Consider the following 27,206-nt stretch of genomic DNA (forward strand, 5'->3'; position numbering starts at 1 on the left):
AATCTGAGGAACTGTTTTGAGCTGCTATTAGAGGCAAGACACATGATACTGTTTATTATTGTAACTATAAACTCAGTGCAGTATCTCGAATAACTCAATGAGAGCGCCCCATTGCACAAAGTTTCAGAGGTAAGAGATTCTTTCCCAGGGAGTGACAAACATCCATTTTATTTAAAAACATGTCTTTCTTAACCTTGAAAGACTCCTTGATTGCTCACCAAATTAAGAACAAATGCCTGAGGCTCACATTTACATCCTTTCTCAAGAAGGGAACAATAAGCCTTTACAACTTTATCATTTGCTCTTTCTTATATGTGCCCTTGCTACTTACAAGGGAACTGCTCACCATGGTCCCTTCTATTAAAATGTCCTATCTGCCCCATCTCTTTCTGGAAAGATTCTACCCTTATTTCATTGCTAATATCAAATGACAACTCCTCCAAAGAACTATTTCCTGATGTCTGTACCTAAAATAACCAGTATTTATCAAGAACTTAATAAATATTTGCTGCATACATGAATGAATGAACCACAACCAATAGATTCTCCCCTTCCTTCTAATCTCCAGAAATTTTTATCTTTTTATAACAAGTTTATATTTTAGTTATTTTTATGTGTGTTTATCTTCCCACCTCCTAGACACATAGGTAATAGAGGTAATTTTGGCTTTGATTTTTTTTTTTTTTTTCCTTTCCTCAAAGATGACATGGAGCCTCTCTTGTAAGCTCAGGATGACTGCATACTGAGTTTACAGGGTAAACTCAGTAAAGGCAGAGACAACATCCTATTCATCTATTCATCATTATATCCCTTCCAGCACATACAGAGCACATAGTAGGTACTTGGCAAGTTTCTCTTGAATTGGCCTGAATTACGTGTCCTAATTGCTGATAAAACCTATACATGGCATGAAGAGATGGCAAATTGCCAGTGAAATTTTAAATGGTATCTAAGTATCCCAGTCTTGGATCTAGTAAGTTTTAGAGCCAGTTAGTTAGTACTAATAACTTGGTCTAGACTTCACCGCATTTACCTCCAACCTAGTCTCCCTGTCGTTAGTTCCAGTCATTTGTTTCTTTATCTTTTTGTCCACTTATAGTCTACATTTCCCCACCTGCTGATGATAATAGAAAATTTGACAGGAAAAATCTGTGAGAAATGTATAGATCATTTGTGCACATACTATAGAGTATCATATTATAGAACTAATTGTGAATCTTGATTTTTTTTTACCATAACACTGTATTGTGACTCGTTTCACATCATAATTTTTCAAAAACTTAATTTTTAATGGTTATGTAATATCTTCTCCCATGAATGAAAAACTTCAAAAACCTCATTCTCCTCCTTTAATAGCTTTTATATGTTAATGACATTAACCAATTGTCATATTTGCCGTGAGTTTTTCCTAATTTTCCCTTTGTACATGTCTATTTTGATATTTTTGACTTTGCAAACTTTTTTTTCTCTAATGAAGTGAATAGTTTTTCCCATCTTGACTTGTTTTGTACATAGAAATATCTTCCTCATCTCCAGAGATTTAACAGTCCCTTATATTTTTCATCTTTTTATGGTTATATATTGTGTCATGTTTAAATTATGTAGAATTTATATTGATTCATGAAAATATTGGTTTTAGTCTTTGTTTTTATTGCCCACATCATTTTATTCACTTTCTCTAAAACTGTGCTAGATAATAAACAATTATTGAGCACTTTCTGTGTGCCATATACTTTTCTAGTCTTTGCATGTGTTAACTCAGTTAATTCTAGCCAAAATCTTATGAAGTTGATCCTATTACTACCTTCCATTTTGCTGATAAAGAACTTGAAGTATAGAGGAGTTAATTAACTTATCCATGATTACCCAAGTACCAGTTTGGGATTAATTCCCAGGCAGTTTGGGTCCAGAGATCATGTTCATAACTACTATACTAAACTGGACTTACTAAATCATCTCTTTCTTCTCCACTGGTTTGTGATAGTCCCTCATCATATAAGTTATATACACTATTACCTGTTTCAATGCTCTCTACTTTGTTGCATTGATCTGTTAATCAGATACTTATATTTATCTCACACTATTTTGTGTGTGTGTGTGTGTGTGGTATGCGGGCCTCTCACTGTTGTGGCCTCTCGCGTTGCGAAGCGCAGGCTCCGGACGCGCAGGCTCAGCGGCCATGGCTCATGGGCCCAGCCGCTCCACGGCATGTGGGATCTTCCCGGACCGGGGCACGAACCCGTGTCCCCTGCATCGGCAGGCGGACTCTCAACCACTGCGCCACCAGGGAAGCCCTATTTTAACTATTTGAAAACATATTTTTACGTAAAGAGCCCCTTCAGGTATTTGAAATGGTTATTGCTAGATTTGACTGTTTTTCTTGTGAATGAAATCCTTTCTCCTGCATTATATCTAGTAAATTCATATTACCAATGTTTATACATTTATTTATTTATATTTGCTTATATATTTCACCTTTGTCCAGTGACTTTTTAAAAAAATTAATTTATGTATTTATTTATTTTTGGCTGTGTTAGGTCTTCGTTTCTGTGCGAAGGCTTTCTCTAGCTGTGGCGAGAGGGGGCCACTCTTCATCGCGGTACGCGGGCCTCTCACTATCGCGGCCTCTCTTGTTGCAGAGCACAGGCTCCAGATGCGCAGGCTCAGTAGTTGTGGCTCACGGGCCTAGTTGCTCCGCGGCATGTGGATCTTCCCAGACCAGGGCTCGAACCCGTGTCCCCTGAATTGGCAGGCAGATTCTCAACCACTGCCACCAGGGAAGCCCCCGGGAAGCCTGGGAAGCCCCGGAAGCCCCGGAAGCCCCCGGGAAGCCCGGGAAGCCCGGGAAGCCCCCAGTGACTATTTTGAACTTCCTTGTTGATAAGGTGTTTTGTTTTGTTTTTCCTTTGTTTTTGTTAAAGAGACCTGCTTAGACTGTGTAGGTATACAGTCAGATTGCCTTAATAATTTGGTCTTCTCCTTTTTGATTTGTTTCAAAAATTATTGTTTTGTTACAGCCTCCAGAATAATTTTAAATAACACTATTAAAATTGAGTATTATTTCTTGTTTCTGGTTTTAATATTGTTTCATTTTTGTGATGTTAGATGCTGCATTATCTATCATTGCTGCTTTTCTAGGAATTTTTTATCATGAAAATATGTGAAATACTCTACCATTGTTTCAGGGATATATTGAAATTCTAGTAGCTTATTCTGTTAGACTCATTACTGTGGTGAAACTTTTTTTAAATTTTCCAATATTAAACTATGCCAACAATTCTAAGTAAAAAGTTAAACTACAATGGCCTTATTTGGCCATTGTAGGTTATTTTAACTTTTTATTTTGAAATAATTTTTGACATAGAAAAGTCCCAAATATAGTACGGAGAGTTCCTGTGTACCTTTACCCAGATCCTCTAATGTAATATCATACAAAGCCATAATACGGTTATTAAAGCTAGAAAATTAACATTAATACAATACTGTTAAACAAACTAAATACTTTATTTGGATTTCAGCAGTCTTTCCACTAATCTAAATGAATATCAAATATCTAGAGACAGTGAAGATAATTTTTATATTTTAAAAAAAGTCCAAAAGGGGAAAATAGCATATTTTATTAGGAAAATATTTAAACTTGCATATGTTACAAATATTATAGACATGAACAGAAGGAAAATTAGGAAATCTGTTATGGAAAATATGAAAATAGTTTAATGTCATTAACATTTAAAGAGCTGGTAAAGAGGAGAATGAGTCCAGAATTCCACTTTGCATTTAGTTCTTATGTCTTCTCAGTCTTTTCTGGTGTATGACATTTCCTCAGTCTTTCTTTTTCTTTTATTACCTTGATATATTTGAAGAACACTGATCAGTTACTTTGTAGAATGTCCCTCAATTTAGGTTCATTTGATGTTTTTCCATTATTGGATTGAGGTTTGGCAAGAACATCATGAAGTGATATCTTGCCCTTCTTAGTGCATCGCATGTGGAGGAACATTATGCCAATGTGGCTTATTACTGTTGATGTTAACTTTGATGACTTGTTTAAGGTTATGTTTTCCAGGGCTTCTAGTGTAAAGTTCTTATTTTTCTCTTTGTAATTATTAAGTATCTTATGGAGAGACAGTTGGTGACTATGAAAATATTTATGTAAATATTTTTCCCATCCATTTTATCATCTACCAATAATTTTCCCCTGCAACTATTATTACTGTAGTAATTTGCCTAATAATCGTGATTTTCTGTTTTCATCATTTCTTCCACACTTAGTAATTAAAATTCTACTGGATGGAATAGCTGTTTTGAATTCCCCTTTAATTTTTTTTTTTAGTTTATTTATTTGTATTAGTATGAGCTACCAGATATTTATTTTAGTCAGTGGTTTAAAACCCATTACTACTAGTCTGGGGTTTTTTTTGTTTGTTTGTTTGTTTAAATTTTCCCAGATTTGGCCATTGGGAACTCCTTCAAGTTAGCCCCTCTGTCCTTTCAACCTGTTCCCCCATACTTTCTGGCACTGAAAGATATTCCAGGGTCATCTTGTGTTTTCCCTTCCCCAGATCTGATATCAGTCATTTTCCCTAGGAATCATGCTTTTTTTAAAATTGCAGACTGGTGTATAGAAATCAAGACCTGAGACAAACTCATTGCTACTGGGCATCTCTGCCTCTAGATTCTCTCACTGTATAGAGCTAGGAAATAGATATGTGTATACTCAGACATGCACACACACATCTATATTTATTTCTATAGCTGTCCATTTGTAAGCATATTAAAAACTATGAGTTCCTATTGATACCTCTGATTCCATTCCAACACTGTTGAATCAATATAGCCTTTCCCCTTTCCTTATTTGTAACCCCTTTATCTGACAGTGAGAAACCTACCTTTATTTATCCCTGATATGTTTATTTATTTGTCAGTCCTAGTATAAACATAACATAGTTTCAGGATGGCTGAGCTATAATCATGGTGTTTTTTTGATATTTAATTTGTATGCTTACATAAGTATGCATTGGTAGGGGTGGACTATTTCATTTTAGTGCTCCTTTTTGGTTGGCACCAAAATATATAGCATCCGCATTTCAAATATATTAGTTGAAAATAATTTTCAGTGACCAAAAGTACATATTTTTGTTTGTTTGTTTTTTTAGTGGCATAAAATAATTACAATTTATTATGCTAAAAAATTCCTTGGGTGGGGTACTTGGACAGGGTACAGCAGAGTTGGCTTACTTCCGCTCTGATCCTTCAGATGAGAAGATTCAAATGCATGGGGGTCATGCAAATGGCTGGAAATTAGAACGACCTAGAGGTTTCTTACATGTATAGTCTGATACTTCAGCTCAGATGGTATGAAGGCTGCATTCAGCTGGTTCTGTTGATGGGGCACTTCTTTATGGATTCTCATTATGGCTTAGGCTTCTCACCCCATGGCAGCTGAGTTTTCAGAGGGAGCATCCTAAAGAGAGTTTCCAGAGAGCAAGTATTTCAAAAGAACCTAGCAGAAGCATATGGCCTTTTCTGACCAAACCTATGAAGTGAGGAAGTATCATTTCCACTGTATCGCATTGTTCTAAGAAATCACAGGCCCACACAGATGCAAAGGGAGGGGCATAGACTCCAAAGTCTTATTGAGAGGGAGGTCTAAATGTGTGTCATAATTTTAAAAAACTGCAGTAGTTAGTTTAGTGAAGTTCATAAAATAAAAACTGGATTTCTTGCCATATACCACTCAAAAATAAAAGAAAGGAAAAAAGAAAAGTAAAAATGTCCATTAAAATTTTATTTATTTTCTGTGTGCTTCCTTACTGTAGGCCAAGGACTTTATATGCCAGTTATTACAAAAATGCATATATATTTATATATATATAATTATGTGTATATATATAATAAAATATATATAACCAGTTATTTCAACTGATTTCTCAACTCATTTATTTGTGGATTTATTCTGTATTTTTTTCTACATATCATTTTAGATTTTCCTGCAATTACATATGTTTTGTTGTTTTCCGTTCTGACTTCATGAGATTTTTATAGCTAAAAGAGTTAATACATGCAAAATGCTTGGAACAGTGCCGAATAGTAAAGCATAATAAATAATTATTATTGGTCATTTTTCTATTTTCTAATTTATTTTGTCACTGTCATTATAAATTTCTTTCTCTTTTCTTTAGTTTTATTTTGTTGTCATTTTCCTCACATTTTGTCAAATGTCTAATCCATTTGGCTTCTATTTATTATATTTAATAATTAACATTCATATAATTTAGACATTTGGTATTTTGTAGACATAAATTTTGATTCAACTGAAGGAACCTGTAAGGAAGACTTGATATATATTCATTTGGGGTATCAGTATATAAAATAATTATTTTTAGAAAAGGTAGATTTAATATAACAAGGAAGTTCAGCACAGCTGGATGCCTCTTTTATCTTGGGCATAGTTGTTGCAATAATGAGCATCTTTTATAACATTATAACATGTCTCAGTGACATGTAGAGCCAGACCTGAGAGTATCTGAGAGAAACTCAAAGCTAATGGTCTCCGCTATACCAACTGGCACAACTTTACAGTTCACAGAGAGTGAATGACCTTTGTCTCTCGTGGTTATGTTTTTGCTTGAAAATTCACATACATGTGGTTTTGCAAAGGGCATAAAGAGAGAACTATTCAGTGGCTAATTTAGTTGTTCTTTCTTTCTATACTAATACAGTGTCAAACTTCCCATCTAAAAATATAATAATAAGACAGGCATCTTCAGGAATTGTTATATATAAACTGTCATTCCATTCCTGATTTATTACCTGTAGTTATATTTCTCAGATGAACTTAAAGAGTAATATATGCTCCAAATCTGTGGAATTACCATACATTTACATTTGTCTTTTTACTTCTACTGCTTCTTAAGCAGAAGTATGTAGAGGCAGGGAGCTAATGTCTTTTCCCCCTCCTCAGGCTTTCAGTTGTTTAAGTTCAAAGTTAAACCTTGATCAGTGATCACTAAATCAAATATACACTTATGAAGAAAGAAAAGAGTCATTCATTTTATAAACATTCAACTGAGACTTGTCAGTTTGCAAGTTAGCAAAACTTTGTTGAATGAAATAGACTACTCATTACAATATGGATTTTTAATAATAACAGTGGTGATGATAACAATTAAAAATCTTTCGTATCCAGAAACATAATTTGGTATTTAAAAGTTCTTTGGTATTTATTCTGAAGGAAGTTCAACCCAAATGGTACCTTTCAAATAAGCCAGTAGAGCAGTTTTTAGTAACAGGTAATTATTTACTTATTATGACAATTTTATAAGTTATCTCTTTAAACTGAAACAAATATCTGGGGACCTTCAGTCAGCTTGAATAAAGATTCTTGCCAATTAAAAAAATGTACTTTGGCATGAACTAAGTTAGTTAAAATCTAACTAACTTAGATACTGGTTAGTCAAGCCTCTATTAACATACCTTCATAAACGTGACATTCAGTGGATGACATAGAAATGTCTAGACAATTATTGAAATACATCATGTTAGTTACAAATAGAAAACTTTAACTTTTGAATTTTAAAAACTTAATTCATAACTGAGAAAGCAGAAGATAGAAAAGGTCAATAGCTTTACTGCTTTGAAGTAATAGCTTACAAGCACAGAACACTACCTTTGGCCCCTAGGTTCCCTCCTTGCTTAATCTCTTGCTTGTACCCTGTCTACCCCATCCTCTAAAATCGAAACTACTAACATACTTGGAATCCAAATTGTTGAGCCATTCTTCATCAATAGAATACAATAGGCTATTCTGAGACTGACAAACAACCCCCAAGTCTCAGTGGTTTAAACAGTAATGCTTTATTTTTTACTCGCTCTACACGGCTATCACGTTTCTGCAGGGGGTTCTATCCCAAAGCAGACCTCGTTCTGGGACCCAGGTTCAGAGAAGCCCCACCATATGGAATGTTTCCTGTCATGGTAGAAAAGGAAAAGGGCAGGGAGAATTGTGCACTGGCTCTGAAATGCTTTTTCCTATAAGTGACACATACCACTTCCACTAACTATTTTACTGACAAGAGCAATCATATTGCTGCACTTAACTTCAAGGAGCAAGGAATTGCTATCTTGCTTAATGCCAGAAGGAAGAAGGGAATTAGAAACCATGTACAGTGGTAATGTCTACTGCATATCTTAAACATCGCCACCCTCCCTTTTTTCATAATCAAATCTTGTTATTGAATCAGCAAAATCGTACCATCAGTCCAGGCCTCTGCTTTTGCAGCTGCCTAGAAGAATAACTGCCACTCACTCTTCACTGATGGCCACCCTAGGGTGACTGACAAGTCCCAATCTCTGTCATAGCTTTATTTCTGTGCTTGGTTTTATCTAATGGGGTCCCATAACCTGCTTTTTATAGTTCTCATTAACATTATTTCTATAGATGCTAAAAAACTATAATCCATGAACTAATTCACTGGTTGTGAGTTCATCAAAGAAACATTGAAGAAAAATAGTCACTACAGTTCCTTTCAAGTAAGCTTGATGCCTTGAGATAATTGTTTTGAGATTTTTATCCTTTTCAGTGGTGCTAAGTTTATAGAGAGTCTGGAAATATTTATTGGACTCCATTAGACAAATTGAGTCGTTTGCTTCTGCTTTCCTGCATTGTTGGAGACTGATTCTTTGGTCTGTAAAAATGGAAACCCTGTGGATTACCGTAAACTTTTAAACATTTTCTTCTCTGACACACACTTATTAGTAAGGCTCAATTATTTCCAGCTAACAATTAGAATGAACACCATCCAGGACTAGGCACTCTGCTGGTGAGAAGACTTAAATCTGGTATCAAGGAACTCAGACTATTCTGACATAGAAAGTCCTAAAAATAAGATTAAAACATTCATTTAATAAATTAAGCTTATTTTATTCTGAGTTTGCAGGAATTTGTCAGAGAATCTACCCTGGTTCTTAATCTTTGTGGTAGGCTGAATAATGGCTCCTCAAAGATGCCTATGTTCTAATCCCCAAAACATGTGAATATATAATCTTATATAACAAAAGGGACTTTGCAGATGTGATGAAAGGTCTTGAGATGGGCATTTTTTCCTAGATTATCTGGTTGAGAATGATATAATTACCATGGTCTTTAAAAGAGGGACTCAGGAGGAATCAGTGAAATCCCATGTAATGATGAGACCAGAGATTGTAGTGATTCATTTTGAAGATGGAGAAAGAGGCCACAAGCCAAAGAATACACGTAGCCACTAGAAGCTGAAAATGGTACTGCGAGGGAGTCTTCCCTCCTAGTCCTCAGGAGGAGCCAGCTTTGCCAAACCTTCACTTTAACCAGCAGAAATTAATTTCAGATTTCTAATACCCAGAACTATAAGAAAATAAATAAGTGTTGTTTGAAATTACTGTTTGCAGTAATTTGTTGCAGCAGCAATGGGAAATTAATAAAATCTCTTAATGCTACATTGAAAAAACAATCTATCACAAGAAGGAACTTACGATGTTAAAGTAATGAGCTTATCACCAAAATATCTTAAATTCAAGGTTTAAAAATGTTTTCTGCTTTGTAGCCATTTTTATTTTTTATTTTTTTTGCGATACGCGGGCCTCTCTCTGTTGTGGCCTCTCCCGTTGCGGAGCACAGGCTCCGGACGCGCAGGCTCAGCGGCCATGGCTCACGGGCCCAGCCGCTCTGCGGCATGTGGGATCTTCCCGGACCGGGGCACGATCCTGTGTACCCTGCATCGGCAGGCGGACTCTCAACCACTGCGCCACCAAGGAAGCCTGTAGCCATTTTTAAATTGACTTTTCTTATTTTCTATTGTATTCTAAATTTAGTTGCCTCTAAAATTTTGTTCTTGTTTTAAGGTAAAATCTCAGTGTTAATTTTCTACTGCCATTATACTTAATACACATTTTAAGTTTTAGAATTAACTGTTCTATTTCAATAAATTCCGCATTTATAACATTGTTCTTTCATATTCTATTGGGAATGTTTTTTAAGCATCTGGAAGAGCTCATTAGCATTGCTATTTTTAAGATAAGAAAACTATTAACATTTATTAATTTATAGGTCATTTGATAGTATCTGTTCATTTCATTATAGATCAGAGGGACCATCTGGTAATCATGACCTAAGCACAGGAGGACAATACATGCAGTCAATCTCTGATTGGGTTTAGGAACTCATTGTTAATTCCATCTTCATACTTACTTTCTCTTTGTTTAAGTTTTCTATCAGTATAAATAATGACCATTGCTGTTCTTTCAGGAACACTTCTTGCTAGAGCAGGTGTTTTCTGAAGAGCAAAATTTAAATAGTAAACTCTGATCTATAATCTTCAAAGGAGAAGCATCAAACCCTATTTTTGGTTTAATCATTGAAGAAGAATTTATTGAGTACCCACATAAGCACCTTGCTTCTATTTCATTGACTTAATAATATTTCAAGTTCCTGGGAATTATAAGTATCTTTAGGTGTGACTTACCCAAGAGAGCAGTCCCAGATGTTCCTTTGCCAGTTACCTAAACAAGGGTGTATAAATACTGATTTACCAGTGTCCTTTTTGACTTTAAGAGGAATGAACCGTCAAGTTTTCATGGTATTTCTAGTTCATGAGTTTTTATTAATTAGTATCTGAATAACACTAGAAGGAACTTCATGACTGCACATGTTAAACGATTCCATAGTTAATATTCTAAAATGGACTTTCTTTGTCATAGTCCAGTTGATGGATTTTTCCTGCTGTTTAGGTGACAGGCCCCATCTGCCTTTGTTATGTACATTCCAGTAATTTTTCTCCAGAGTTTCGGAGAGCATATAAAATTCCAGGCACTTTTATTAACTAATGTCAGTAAGGAACCATTTACTATATTTACTTTTTGAAATGTGGCGATTCTATACTATATATTATTAATAGGTGGAAATAAATGTGAGTGCCAAAGAAATTCATGAGGAAAAGAAAAAAGGACAGGATAATTCAGAATTAATTTTAATAAGTAAATCTCTGACTCCAGAACTTTTGAAATACGTTTCATGAATAGAATTAGCAAAAATTTGTAACTTCAACATTTTCCTAAAATTTTAGCACACAACACTCTTAGATACAGCACAAGCCACCAGTATGCTATAGTTAATAGTTATGAACTGACATGAATCCAATCCTGTGAACTTCCTTATCATTTAACCAACATCAGAAAATCTGCTTTTTGAAAATAGTATTTTGGCTTTCTAGATAAGATTCAAAATTAAGAAAAGGAAAAAGAGTCTGTAGACAAATTTAATATTGATTAAATTAATATTGGCAATTTATATTTTTCATGTTATTCAAAAGATTTAATAATAAATTCCCTTCATGTGAAGATAGGTTAAGAAATACTTTAATTCAATTCTACCTGTATTTCTGTCACCATTCAGTCTTTACCCTGACTCCCTTCCATTCTCTAATACTAGGTTATTAGGACTAGAATTTCGTGGACAGAGTGGATAGAGTAGAGAACTTGAATTGGGTCTTCACCTTGATTTCACCACTAACTTCCTAGATGAACTTGAGCCAGCCATTTGTAATTTAGGTTTGCTTAATATCTAGAGTAGCCACTGATCTATTTTCCATGGAGTTGGAAATAACACTAGAGATTATATAGATTAGCACCCTGATTTTACAGAATCAGTTTCGGGAGACAGCTCAAAAATTTTCGGTACAGTTGGGAAACTGAGATCTAGAGATTTTAAGTAGCCCAACTAAGGCTATGTAGCTATCTGCTAGGCAGTGAACACCAGAGCCTAGGTTTTCTGATGCCCAGCTCAGGCTCTTTTCATTATTGCAGTGTGCTTCTCATAAAGAAAAGTATTGTTGTACATGTACATAATGATATTACATTTAAATCCTATTTTGAAATGTGCATGGACATACAACTCATTTCCTATAAACTACTGTTTAAGGTTGTATCTTTGTTAGTGATACAATAACAGTGAAGTTGGGAAGACAGTGGTAAGTGCTGGATTTCTCTCACTCTTCCCACACCATGACAACTTCACCAGAAATTAGAGTCAGAATAGCACTCATGTTGGTTGCTTCCATCTTTGCAAAAAACAAAACGAAAAACAAAAACAATCACCCTTCTTTCGCCAAACAGAAAGCATGTATTTGCTCCTATTTAGCTCAAATTACAAAAAGAAATGGTTTCTTTTCTCTATTTAAAATATAAGTACCATGGAGAAAAATAGTTGTTTACTCATTTGTTGGTTTATTTACTTCCTTATATCAAATCTCATTCCATAAAAGATTTGAGGCTCATAAAGAGGCTTTAAGTTTTATTAGTCCACTATATATGTGGAGATTTAAAAATGTTTTATTTAACAAGATTTTTTCCTGAATGTTTGACCAGCAGTGAGCCTGGGTAGGAAGAACAATGGGAATCTTGAAGGGAGATGAGGGGGAGGAAAGAAGGACAGGAATTGTACAGGTGTAAAGGGCAACAGGGAGACTGCAGACAATTCAGTCTGCTCACAGCTGCGCCCAGAGGTGGCCATACATTCCTTGTTCATTTCTTTATTAGCATTTTAATCAAATCTGCAGCAGGTTTAGAAAGAATTATTTGAATTAAGGAGGAAGATCTGTAGGGCACATACCCAAAACATATCTCTCTAGTTCCTACTTTGGGTTAGGCACCATACTGAGTTCTGAGAGTAGGGAGAGAAAATCCACAAATAATAAGCAGACCCTGCTTTTGAATTTCCTCAAGGTTCTTAAAGGTTGATAAGAACGAGTAGTCACAAAGAAAAAGAAATAATAATAAAAAGGTTAAAATGATTAATGGCATGAGAGAGAAGCTCATGTGGACTCTTATAAAGTGAGGGAGATAATTATTGGGGTAAAGGTGAGCAGGAAAACATTTATGGATGTTGTAGAAGTTGAACTGGGTTTCAAAGAATGGTGAAGATTTAAGTACACAAAATGTGAAGTTTGGGAAAAAGGGTATTTCAGTCGACAGAAGTGATATTTTAGTCCGGGAAGTAAAAAACATTGGGCATGTAAGTGAACATCATTCAGTTTAACTAGAGCAATGATTCTCAAACATCATGGTCTCAGGTCACCTTTCCATTCTTCCTTCCACCCCCCACAGTTTTATTGAGATATACTTGACATATAACATTGTGTAAATTTAAGGTGTAAAACGTGATGATCTGATACACTTATACATTGGGAGCTGGTTACAATAAGGTTAGTTAACACAGCCATCAGCTCACAGAGTTACCTTCTTCTTGTTTTATTTTGTGTTGAGAACATTTAAGACCATCTCTCTTAGGAACTTCCTGGTATACAATACAGGATTGTTAATTATAATCACCATGCTGTACATTAGATCCCCAGAACTTGTTCATCTTATAACTTTGTACCCTTTGACCACCTTTACCCATCTCCCAATCCCCCCACCCTCTGCCCCCAACAACTAGTAGTCTACGCTCTGTTTCTATGAGTTTGTTTTCTTTAGATTCCACATATAAGTGAGATAATACCGTATTTGTCTTTCTCTGTCTGACTTATTTCACTTAGCATAATGCCCTCAAGGTTTATCTATGTGTCGCAAGTAGCAGGATTTCCTTCTTTTATTATGGCTGAAAAAAATATGTAAATGTATATATCTTACGTTTTTCACCACTCTTCTCACTGTTGTGGCGTCTCCCGTTGCGGAGCACAGGCTCCGGACGCGCAGGCTCAGTGGCCATGGCTCACGGGCCCAGCCGCCTCGCGGTATGTGGGATCTTCCCGGACCGGGGTATGAACCTGTGTCCCCTGCATCAGCAGGCAGACTCTCAACCACTGCGGCACCAGGAAAGCCCTTCACCACTCTTAATAGTTATTTAGGCCCTCACGAATCTTTGGTTTGTATGGGTTATATTCATCAGTATTTGATGTGTTAGAAATTAAAACATAATTTTTTAAAATATTTATTAATTTATTTAAATAACACAATCTATTATATTTTAACATAATTAACATACTCTTATGAAAGCAACAAGTATTTTTAACTTTAATATCTGGATTAATAGAAACTGGATTAATGGATTCTCATATTTGCTTCTGCATTCAGTCTTTTGAGATATCACACATCATGCACTTTTAGAAAACTCCATTGTACACTCATGAGAATTAAAAAGCCCAATAACATCTTAAAATGAAAACAGTTTTGACTGTGGAGTCCCCAGGCACACCTTGAGGCCTGCTGGACTAGAGATTAGTCTATAGGAAAGGGAATAGTGAAAGAAATGACTGGAAAGTTCAGAAAGACTAATATCAATAATGCCTACCAGAAGAGCATAGAAATTCCATATATGGTTAGAAATAGGGCCAATTTCCCAAACTGTAAAACCACACCAGATATCCATACCCCAACTTTTCAGACCATGCTGGTAAATATCTGGGAGGCAGAAATCTTATTTATTCTTATATTAAATATTTTTTCATCTTTTATAAAGGGCCTTAAGCTCATGTCAGAGGGATTGAGAAATTTGTGTGGTGAATTCTGAACAGCCCATTGCCAACTCAAGGTTATTTCCTCACTGCAATTCTGGCTGATCTAATTTGGAATGTTTTAAAGGGAGCACAACTTAATTATTTAAAAACAAAAATGTGTCCAAACCATATCTGAAATTTGACACTTGACCCTGGCCAAAAAGCCAAATCTCTAGTTTTATCTTAGAATTAGTTTCACTGAGCAAATCACATGTCAATAGAAGAACCCTTTATCATCTAGCTTTAGAAGGATGCCTCTAACCTAGAGAGCACAATCACTTAGGCATGACCCTGAGGCAAAAATATTGAGCTTTGAATTTAGAATCTACTGCTTTGTTCCAAATAATAATGAAAGGGGAATTTCAGCAAGTATGCCAGTAGGGGGAACTGTTATTCAACAAATAATAACAGGACTGGGCTTTTCCTGGACAATAGGTACAGACCATAGAGACTCTCCATGTAGTAAAAATGTGATGATGTAACTGTTAAAGAGTCTTCCATTGTTTTTTCTTGATGATTATCTTGGTCTACCTTAGGAAGTTACATTTCCTCATGGTCAAGGGAAGAAGTTGCTTTCCAATGTTGTTAAACATTTTGACTCTGGCTGGAGGTAACAATAGTAGAATATTAATATCTGATGAAGAGTAATTGGCAGTTTGATTGGCTGTGATTACCTTTGCTAGTTTCTGATTACCAGAAATCAGAAAGCTTTGCATTGATTAAAACATTCTAAGGCAGAATTTCTGAAACTATGCATAAGGACCACCTATATCAGAATCTCCAGAAGAGCTTATTAAAAATGCACATTCTCAGTGCTTTGTGACCACCTAGAGGGGCGGGATAGGGTGGGTGGGAGGGAGGGAGATGCAAGAGGGAAGAGATATGGGAACATATGTATATGTATGGCTGATTCGCTTTGTTGTGGAGCAGAAACTAACATACCATTGTAAAGCAGTTATACTCCAATAAAGATGTTTTTAAAAAATGCACATTCTAAGGGCCTACCTAACCTACTGAATTAGAATCTGTGTGGGTTGAACAGAAGATTACTCATTTTTTAAAAAGTTTTCCCAAATGGTTTTTATGTATGATAAAGTAGAGAAGCCATTTTTTACCATGCCAAACTGTAAAAGTGATGAGCTGAAGCAGTTCACCTCCTTAGGGCTCTTTCTTATGGTCCTCTGCTTTCCTAGAGAGAGTTGGGGAGGAGAGATTGAAGAGACAGACAGAGACTTGGAACTCTAAGAATCAGGAACCCCAAGATTTCACATTGTTACCAGCTTCATAACCTAAATGCTCTCAAGAATGTCAAAAACAGTCAAACGGCCTGTCCATACCATGTCGTATGCCTGATAGAAATCAGGAAGTTGGGAACAAAGGAAGCCTCTTGCTTTCAGGCAAATGTCACAGTGAGAACTGGAGTGACAGAATAAACACCCTCAAGAATTGAAATGTAAAACAACGCTTAGGCAACATGGTATTTTGGTTGTTTCTTGATTTTTATATTTTAATGTTTAGTAATACTTTGTGGCAGATCACGTGTGGCTCATCTTACCTATACTTTTCAGCGTTTTATTTTAGGCTGAATATAAAGAGGTAAATAAATAGAGGCTAATATTTTGCCTTCAAAATATTTAAGGAGAGAAGATTTGCTTAAGAAGATGAGAGAAACTGAGAGACAGGGTACTTAAAATAAAAGGCCATCGTGACTTGGTAGATTTAAAATAAAAGGCCACAATGAATATTACTAAGTAGTTCAAACAAGAAGCAGTAAAGATGAGAGGTTGGTAGAAAGGATGAGAAAGGGTAGTTTGTTGAACTAAAACAGACAAGTAAGTAACAGAACATAGAGGGAGCCTACTTTTCAATGAGTCAGAAGCTCTAAAACCATGCTGAGCATGATTGTCTACTTATGGAGAGGATACATTTATGAGCCATACTTTTTCTGTTACGTCTTCTTTAGCTTTCTCATTAGCGACATCGCTATCCTGCCTCATCCTATCCTCATTTTTCATCTCTAAATTAAATACTGAAAAAGTGGGGGAAATCCTCAAAGAGACAAAATCTTTAAGCTTTTAATATTCTTTAAAGTATTCTTTTCATTGGTGATGTTGAGAATTATAACGAATGGGAATATTCCCCATACTAAAATTTCAGCTAATTCAATCAAGTTTGCTCTTAAAACAACAAATATGGTTTTACCTCACCAATATAAGAGAAGAAAAGATAATTACCATTTTCATGCTGTAAAGATAAGTATTCAACTGTATACCATTAAGAAAGCTTTTATGGAATTAACGTTGAAACTAAGGACAATAGATTTTATAATAATTATGACAAACATTTATTGAGCACTCTCCATAGTTAATAAATAATTCTAAGTAATTGATATACCTTGACTCATTTAATCCTAAGTGATTGATATATTTAATCCTAACCACCACTCTGTATTATTATTGGTTTTTTTGTTTGTTTTATAGCTGGTACACAGAGAGGTTAAATAATTTGCCCAAAGTCACACAGTGTGTTTGTGGATTCATACCTAATCATTTTGATTACAGAGTCTATGCTGTACTGTACAGTCTCCATGCTGTTAAATTAGTAGTTAAGCAATGCATAGGTTCATAGGGACTCATCTTTATGATTCTCTCTGAAGGCTAAATGAAAATTTTTAAGCTTAATTCTGAATTTCACAGAAAGTTTAGGGCCCTGGACTTGCCCAGTGTTGGAAGGAACAGAAGTTCTTGTAAGAACTATGATCAATGACTCTAAATATGATGCCCATTAACTAGGAAATAAGATCTTATTAATTTAAGCCTCAATGCATACATAATCATGGAGCCAACATTTAACTTTGTACTACCCGTGAAAGAACTGGAAGTGAATGAATGAATGGAATGAGTAAAATTTCAAGGAGAAATATTTAACTTATTCATTAAGATGCATATTATGTTTTTGAATTTTAAAAGCATGCATTTGCATATAATTAATATGTCTGCTGTACATGAGTTACGTCTATCCTTGCTTAAGCTCAGTAAAACCTCTGCTTAGCAATTTTGATAGCAGTTCCATAGTTAGAATTATTGTGTTGTAAAACCACATGTAAATTTAAATGCCCTATAAGTCCATTTTTTTAGTAATTCAGATGGACTCTTTCAATTAACATTAATATGTATTCCTGAATTGCTAGATTAAAAGCTATTTACTACTTTCTTAACAGCTTTGTTGGAATGCTATTATACTGTTAACTATTTGATGCTTTTTGTTCCTATGGTAAATAAGCATATACAATATTTATGGCAAAACATTGTACACACACATCATATTATGGTAATTTCATCTGTGTTGACTCATGTATAATCTATTCCTTTCAAAACATGAGCTATTGATAAACAAGTTTCTTCTGGTCTGATTTATTATTCTGTATTAATGAATTCATATTAATTCATCTAAGTAGGTACTGTTGTACCTACTTAAAGAGTTCCTTTTGCTTTATAGAGTGAATACCTCATTATTACATTTTGTATGACATCATCATTGACATGACATTACAAATAGGCAATGAAGATGGAGAAATAATAGTTTGGATAGGTTTATATGTGACTTCTGGTGTGTGATGTTGGCAAGTGGTTTACAAAGTAAAATTAGTTAGCATATCTAATTTAGGCAATCGATTAAACAAAAGTTTTTAAAAGACAACTGTTGCATCAGAATATGGTATACATTTTCAAAATGGTCTGTAGAATAGCGTTAGAGATATGTAACCCCCCAGAATCCACTATTTTTTGTAACTAATTGAGGTAATAGGTGCTCTATATTGAAGGCAGATAAGCCATTTAGACATCTCTTCATGTGTGAACCCTTTGTTTCATTATTATTTGTAAAATGAGTTTTGTGAGACACATGGAATATGAACTGCTTCTGGTAAAGGAAAAATAACATCAAAACTCCGATCATTCTATAACAAGTTTTTCTGGAAATATATATCTGATGTTTAAATTTATTTATAATTATTTGGGGCTTAATAAATAAGATTATATGACTTTGAAGAAAAAAGTAATCCCAATATACTAATTATTCATCTCTTTTACACAGTCAACAAGTACATCTTCAAATGGAAATATTTTGACTTTGTTTTCAATAGTTAAATATACTTTTCAAAAAAATAAAGTTGGTATCTATTTATCATGTCTACAGTTCCCTGTTTCACTTAAGGCCAAAATAATAAACACATAAGCTAGAGTTGGATTGGTGTTTGCTCGTCAAAAGTTTATTGAGCACCTACTATGGGCACAACATTGTATTAGGCATGTTAAATGTATGCTTCATTGTCTCAAATGCCTGTCCCTGGTTCATCTGATTGACTGTGCTGTGGCCATCAAATACATTGAGATCATTTAGAGAACAATTGTGCTGGTCAAGACTAAATGCTTGGATTTATCCAGAATTGAAGACAGAATCACAGGACTTATCATTATAGATGTGGTATTGAAATAGAGAAGCAGTGAATCAGGTAGAGTGTACCACAGGAGAGGACAATATGGCCAAGGATGAAATCCTGAGGAACACATTAAAAAAAGAGGTAGCCTTGAGATTATAAGGACAATTTCTTCCCCATCCCATTTGGACCCTATGGCTTCTCTCCTTCACAGTCTCACCAGTTGGTTTGGTTCCCACACTACATGCTCTCCTGGGGAGACCACATTCAGCCCTTACCTGTTGAACTTCCACTAGTATGATAGTGACTTAATGTCTGTCTGCTTCCATACTTGAAACTCCTGCAAACTAGACCCACATGTTCACTCACCTACAGAACTGAATTCGAAATTTTCCTTTCCGAATCTACTTCTCTAAATTTTACTCTACTCTTTCACTTCACTTAACCCATATATTTGAGAGAAGTCCTAGACTCCTTCTTCCTCCCTCTTCCATATCTACTCAGCCACCAAATAATATTAATTAAAATCTGATGTTTGACACCTTAGGAACCTGAAACAGTAGTGTTAGTGATCACTAATTTCTTTAGAGTAAATGATTGACATGGGAATGTATCCCATTTCTTTTTCTATTTCTGAGTTTCTTTCTTTGACTTTTTCTCACCAGACACCAAGCCAGGATGTTCTGAAACATGCTGATCCCAATATTAGCAACTCCTCTATGCTCTTCCCCACATTGCTGCCAAATGGTATTTTTGAAATGGAAACACAATCATGCGTCACCTTCAAAATTTCACAGGACAAATTCTAGATTCTTTGGTGTAGCATATAAGTCTGAAGGAGTATAAGAGCCTGCATTATTTACTGCCAGCCTGCAATTACAACTTCACCTCTTTTCTTTACAGGTATCTTGTAATGTAGTTACAATTCTCTTAAGTTGCCTCTTCTTTTTTTTTTTTCTTGTCTCCCTGTGACTTTACTCCATGCTTTCTGCTCTGCCTGCTCTGCTTTCTTCATTTCATTTACCTGGTGGACTCCTTTTTATCCTGCAAGGTTCAATTTTATGCATCTCCTCCTTTGTCAAGCCTTTACTCAGGCCCTTAAATAGAGTAGATTTACTTTGTTTCCTTTATTATGACAATTTTAGCAGTATATTATATTTTTAATGTTTGTATCCCAGGTCAATAAGAAATACATTGGTATTCCTTAAATTTTAGTATTCCTGTCACTTATCATGGTATGTAACATATAGTCAGGGATTAATAAGTGCCATTGAATGAATGGATGAATAAATGCTTTCCAAGACAATGGAAGTAGAGTTCTAATTTACATTTACTTGTTTTTATTAAATAATAATTGCTACTACATTGAGCACTTATTTTTTGTTAAACATTATACATGTAATTATTTAGTCCTTAAAGTAACCCACAAGATAGTGTCGTCTCTATCTTACAGATGAGGAACTCTAAGGCTAAAAGAAATTAAGTAACATATCAAAATCTTATAGGTAGCAAATGGCAGGGATTTGAAAAACGTCTAAATTCCATAGTTGTAATTCTAAACCCTATGTTCATATATGAACTATGTATCAAGGATTATGCATAATTCATCTCTCATATTAAAAAAATCATATATGTCATAATAATGGTAACTCCTAATTCAAAATAATTAGTGTAATGAGATATGTAGTCATATTCTTCCCCCAGATTTTCACATAATTTTTCCTTTTTCCCTTCAATTCTCTGCTCTTATGTCATCTTCTCAGAAAGAATCTCCTCCGATGGCCCTATGTAAGATAGCAACCCCACCTCCTGTTATATCAGTATCTATTCCCCTACCCTACTTTATTGGTCCTCATTCTTCTTCATGGCATTAACATCTGGCAGTTCCTTACAGTTTATTACCTGTCACCCTCCATGATAATGTAAGTTCTTGTCATCTGAGACTTCACATTATACCCACCTGTAGCACAGGTTCTGCCACATAGTACCCACACAATAAACATCTTTTGAATGAATGAAAAACTGGTCAACATCCTGTATGCCAATAGGTATGAGATGAAGCAATGCATTCTTCTTTATTTTTTTTTTATTTTTTTAAATTTTTTCTCTTTATAAAAACGTATCAAATTTATTTCAATATCTAGTTTCATTTTTAAGTTAAAGCTTTTAGACAATTTTTTTGTAATTTAAGATTCATTATCAGGGGTGAGGAAAACATTAATAAGCTATTAATTACTGACAACAAGTAAAATTATTAACCATGCATTTATAAAAGCCATGTTAAAGAGTAAAAAAAAGTTCCAGTTATACTACTTAACTAAAGGAAATATCCTTCAGCCCTTTATTTCTAACTATAACACATTATAATTTTGACATGATTTATACCTTTTTCACCCAATTAATACTATGCTAAACAAAATTTTTCCAACTGTTAAACCTTTCTTTACCATTTATGAAATATGACTTAACTGTTACACTTTAAAAGTTCCTTAAAAGAGATTTGAATTTTAATTTTCACCATGAACCTGTTTGATCAAAAAAGTAAAGGACATCACTACCACATGAATTAAAAGAATGGAATGAAAAACAAAAGTGGTATTATATAATCAGCAAATTATTTGATAAGACATTTTAACTACTTCACATTTCTACTTATAGCACAAGAGAGAATTAACTGGTTCCAAGGTACTACAAGGTTTGGCATTTTTACTCCAAGCTTTAAATCATAGTGTTACTCTACTCAAGTCATCTCTAAGAAAATGGCAGTGTTCATAAGTACAAAAATTGTTATATCCAGTAAGTGGTATTCTACATGGTCAAGATAATAAGAGAATTCTTTATAAAATTAGATTTTTAAAAATGCAGAAAGTCTGGTAATTACCAGTATCTCAAAAGCTAAAATGAGAAAAATACAGAAAACAGAAGTACTCGTTGAATAATACTTTGCTTTGAAGAAGCCAGAAATGATTCTATTTCAAGAAATAAGTAATAATGATAAAAAATGTGATTAATACACTGTATCTCTTTTAAGCCAAAGCATGCTTTCCACCTCACGACAATTCTGATTCTTACATTCTTAATCTCCTTTGTCCAGAACAGGACCCCATTTTAAGCCATTATTTGAATAGAGTCCATAATCTAAAGCAATTTTTCTCCACAGGATGTTTTCACTTTAGTACATATGCTGCAAAAAGGCAAATGACTAAGTCAGTTATAAAGAATCTGTAGCACAATAAATGCCAATTTACAGTAACTGTCAACAGACTTCTACACCGAAGCCTAAAAGTTGCTATAATACAGGTGAGAACTAACATGATTCTTCCACATGCTCAGACTTCGTTTACTAAATAATACTGTCATAAGATCTGAAAAGAAACCTTAATGGGTCCTTCCAAAGCTGCATAATTTTCCAGATGATTTTCCTCTGGTTGCAGAGCCTGTTCAGTCCTTCAATCCTTTTTTAGTCGTTTAGCTTTTGCAATATTTTCTTGACGTTTTTGTTTCTTCTTTTGCTCCTTTTCCCTGGCCTCAATCATCTTGGCCAATTTCCAAGACAGTACAGCACTTGCTAGAATCAATGGAGTTAGGGCCAGAATAACTGTTGTAAGGAAGCCATATGGGTCCTTTGCAGCCCATTCCACAACATACTCAGCCCAAGCCTTTATATCAAACATCTTTGTAGAGGCCTTATGCTTGAGTAGTGATCTCTAACTTTGTCCTGGGATTATTGGCCAGTCACAATTTCAGATGACCCTTGGTTGGTTGTCTTCTTTAGCTCTACCAGACACTTCTGAGAGAATGCTTAAATTCTATATACTCGGCGAGCGCGGGCCCGGCGGGGCTCGCACAATGGGCGGCCCCCGGGAATCAGGGGTCGTCCCCGCCACACCTTGGGCCGTCGGCGCCGTGGCCACCTCCGCCGGGCACGGGGGCAAAACTGCGGCTGCGGCCACCACCGGCCTCCCCTACGTCGTGCCCGAGACGTTATGCATTCTTCTTTAAAAAAAAGAAAATAATTTATAAAAATCCGACTTTATGGTACTGTGAATTGGAGAGCAAATTGGTTGAAAACTTTTTTATTTTGAAATAATTATAGATTTTATAGGAATTTGCGAAAACAATACAGATAAATTCTGTTTATCCTTTAGTAGAGTAAATTTTTATTTTGCAAAAGGACATAGAATATGCTCTTCCTATATGTAAAAATTCCTTAGGGCACTTAAGATATAATTTTATTTCTATGCATATTTTCAAGAGAATGTTGAAATAGAACTCTAGCAGCAATTGCACTTTATGGAACTTAATGCCTAATTCAGCAAATGTGCCAACTGAATAGGCTTTCCTTAGTATTCATTCACACTGTTGTAAAATTGCCATTATATTTGCAAAAATAAATTTCACAGTTATTGTATTTGCAGATCCTGTTTTCTTTAATATCTGTGATTAAATCACCAAAAGAGATTTATACTGTGGATGCTCTGCCTTCTCCCTGATGAGTAGTGTCCTCTGAAATTATTGTAGCAGGAACAACTAGTAACCTCCTCATATAAAGCTCTACAGAGGTGGAGATAATGTAGAAAGATTTCTCCTTGGCATTTTCTCCACCTGCTCCTCCAGCTATGTAGTCTACAGATGAGTCTTAAAACTATTTTATATTTAAGTAATATTTTATAAATGTCTCTTGTATTTTCTACCTGTTCTTTTGATGATATTCAAGAAAATAAAATTACTTCACTGTCATGATGTTCTGCTCTAACTTATAGGAAAGTGGTCTGTCTCTATACATTGGTGAGTTAATGAAAAATATGGCCCATTCTACCCTTTGTCCTTTAAATGTCAGTTGTTGAGAAAAATATTTCTTAGCCACACAGAGATAAATTTTTAAATATTTATCCAGTTGTTTTCATTCTTCTGTCACAACAATATATTTGTGCAAGTATGAGAAAATTCATGAATCAGAAGCTTCTCCTAATGAAGAATAATACTTATTAAGGAAATCATGTTCCAATGCCTTTAATGTCAGGTGTTAGTTTGATTGATCCTGTGTCCCTTTTATGAAATGCAATATATGTGAAATGCAAAACTATTTTTAGTTACTCCAGGGCACAAAAGGCAGATCAAATTATTTCATACGAACACATTATATTTTATGTTATTTGACAAACACATAGGTGATATGAAAAATGTATTTTGTTCACTTTACTAGTAATTTAAAGTAAATTGTTTATACTCTGATAAAAGCCTAATTATTTGGCATTCTTCAGTGTTAACTCACTAGATTACCATTGTGCTTCATAGTTGAATATCTAGTAATACACACAAAGAAGAGCCATTTTAAAGAATGTGTGAATGGCTGAAATGCCATTTATTCATTAACAGATGTTTATTGAATATCCATGTTAAAAGCTGAGACTCTATTAGTCATATATCCTCTGCCCTTAAGAAGTTTACAGTCCTTTTGAAGGAATAAACAAGTAAATTATCAATTAACCATAACTACTGAGGCTTCATGAGCAGTTTGCTTACTAGGTTTCCTTTGAAGGAATATACTCCCTGAAAGTGGTTATTTCTCCACCTTTTCCAGGCATTTGTCACCTTGAGTACACAGATTCCAGGCTCCTCCCATGAAGATTCTGGTTCAGTAGGTCTGGGGGGTGCCATGGAATCTGTAAGTGTAAGTGCCCTGGGTGATACTGATCTGGGAAGTTTAAGATATAGACTGGATATAAAGTTTCAGTTATGCAAGACAAATAAGTTTTAGAGATCCTCTGTACAACATAGTGCCTATAGTTAGCAATAAGGTGCAGTGAATTTCAAGATTTGTTAACAAGACAGATCTCATGTTAAGTGTTCTTATCACAAAACAAAACAAAGGGACACAAGGAAACTCTGGGACATTTGGGGTACATCTGTTACCTTGATTGTGGGGATAGTATCATGGGTGTGTGCATATGTCCAAACTCATCAAATTGTATATATTAAATATGTGTAATTCTTTGTTTATCAATTAAACCTCAGTAAAGCATTTTTTAAAAAAGAAAAAAAATAGAGTAAATCATATTGTATTTTATCACTTTCCATTCTTTTTTTAAAAAAAAATTCCTTTGTCTACTTATAAAATATTTAATCCACCTAGTATGGATAGAAGCACAAATAAAATTATTACCAGTAATTAAACGTTCATAAGCATTATGGAACTTCACATTAGGTCAAATCAGCCTACACTGACATTAAATACAAAAGTGGTAAGAATAAACAGGCAGTTTTTAGACAGACAAAATAGAGTAAGAAAGGAGTCCCTGTTCTAAGAGGAACTCCTCATTGCCTTCTGGATAATGTCCCAGAGGAGGAGGCTTTCCACCATCTAACCCAGGCCTAACGCTATACAGTCCACCCAACTGGGCACATTGTTTTGTGCCTCCACACTTCCAAACAAGCCCTTCCCTCTACTTTAGATATTCCCTTTCTCCTGATCTGCCCAGAAAAATGCATCTCTTTTCTTTGAAATTCAGATTTGCCACATCCCTTCCTGGAAATCTTTGCCAAACCCTCACCCCACCCAGTGGAGTTGATTGCTTCCTCCTTAACATCACACTATCACTTGTACACATATATGTTATGCCATTGGTCACAGAAAATAGTAACTCCTGGGTTTTCATGTTTGCCTTGTCTCCTAAACCATATAGGCTCTATGACAGCTCCTAGTAATTGTAGAGTCCCTGGAATATAGTAAACATGTCATCTAATGTTTACTGAAATATACAAAAGTGCTAAACTTGCAGTTTAAAAAAAAATCACTGGGAGTTTTTTTAAAAACAGTATGATAATTCACTGTAAAAGACAATCTAGATTCATTTTTTAAATTAAAAACAATTTTTTACAATTTAAAATTTAAATACAGTTAGTTACTCATCCCATTTGTGACTTTCTAATTTTTATATTGACTGTCTTTCACTGAACATAAACTCATCCCCAATGGCAGAGAATTTTCTAGAAATCTAGCATTTATTCCACTGTATCTCACTTCTCAGGGATATCCTGAGCTTGCAGCAAACATTTTAGGGAAAGTCTGATTCAGGTGCTATAATAATTTTAAAAGTGAATAAAAACTGCTAAGGAGAGCAAAAGCTGAGAAAAGGGAAGTCAGTTATTACAAACTTAGGAGGAAGTTTACTTTTGAAAGGGGGTTTACAAGGCAACTTATTAAAACATAGGCCACAGATTTTATCAATTCTTCAAGATTATTTGTCAATAATGAAAATGGTTATATATAGCATGAGAAATGAATCCAAGACAAATTCTAAGATATTGAACATGTTAAATGAAAATACTGTTTTTTTCCTAATCAGGCATCTCAGTCAAGATTTTACTTTGCTCAAGAATAGAACTTTTGGGCTTCCCTGGTGGCGCAGTGGTTGAGAGTCCGCCTGCCGATGCAGGGGACACGTTTCGTGCCCCGATCCGGGAAGATCCCATATGCTGCGGAGTGGCTGGGCTGGTGAGCCATGGCCGCTGAGCCTGCGCGTCCGGAGACTGTGCTCTGCAACTGGAGAGGCCACGACAGTGAGAGGCCCACGTACGGAAAAAAAAAAAAAAAAAAATCGACACCCATGTACATTGCAGCATTATTTACAATCGCTGAGATATGGAAAAAACCTAAGTGTCCATGGACAGATGAATAGATGTGATATATATATATATATATATATATATATATATGTACAATGGAAGAGTAGTGAGCCATAAAAAAGATAAAATCTTGCCATTTGTAACAACATGGATGAACCTTGAGTATATTATGCTAAGTGAAATGTCAGAGAAAGATACTCATATATGGACTATTAAAAAAAAAAAACCCGTAAAACAAAAACAAACATATAGATATAGAGAAAAGATTGGTGTTACCAGAAAGGAAGAGGAGTAGAGGGAGGGCAAAATGGGTAAAGGGGGTCAATTTTTTTTTTTTTTTTTTTGCTGTACACGGGCCTCTCACTGTTTTGTAGCCTTTCCCGTTGCGGAGCACAGGCTCCGGACGCGCAGGCTCAGCGGCCATGGCTCACGGGCCCAGCCGCTCGGCGGCATGTGGGATCTTCCCGGACCGGGGCACGAACCCGCGTTCCCTGCATCGGCAGGCGGATTCTCAACCACTGCGCCACCAGGGAAGCCTGAAGGGGGTCAATTTTATGGTGATGAATAGAAACGAAACTTTTGGTGCTGAGCACTCTGTAGTGTACACAAAG

General features: G+C 35.2%; 2 protein-coding genes across 8 annotated transcripts in view; one reads left to right on the forward strand and one right to left on the reverse strand.

Moving 5' to 3' along the window:
• Window positions 1–27,206, forward strand: part of MAGI2 (membrane associated guanylate kinase, WW and PDZ domain containing 2) — a 1,353,221-nt gene that overhangs the window by 433,965 nt on the left and 892,050 nt on the right. The gene's annotated exons all lie outside the window — the stretch shown is intronic.
• LOC131762872 (small integral membrane protein 15-like) lies at window positions 22,052–22,946 on the reverse strand. Its single transcript, XM_067041693.1, has one exon. The coding sequence runs from the start codon at window positions 22,638–22,640 to the stop codon at window positions 22,416–22,418; it is 225 nt and encodes a 74-aa protein (XP_066897794.1). The 5' UTR covers window positions 22,641–22,946; the 3' UTR covers window positions 22,052–22,415.

Source organism: Kogia breviceps, chromosome 9 (genome assembly GCF_026419965.1).
Source record: "Kogia breviceps isolate mKogBre1 chromosome 9, mKogBre1 haplotype 1, whole genome shotgun sequence".
NCBI classification, from domain to species: Eukaryota; Metazoa; Chordata; class Mammalia; order Artiodactyla; family Physeteridae; genus Kogia; species Kogia breviceps.

Excerpts from the sequence above, each read along its gene's own strand:
- LOC131762872 (XM_067041693.1), bottom strand. The coding sequence starts at position 22,640 with ATGTTTGATATAAAGGCTTGGGCTGAGTATGTTGTGGAATGGGCTGCA.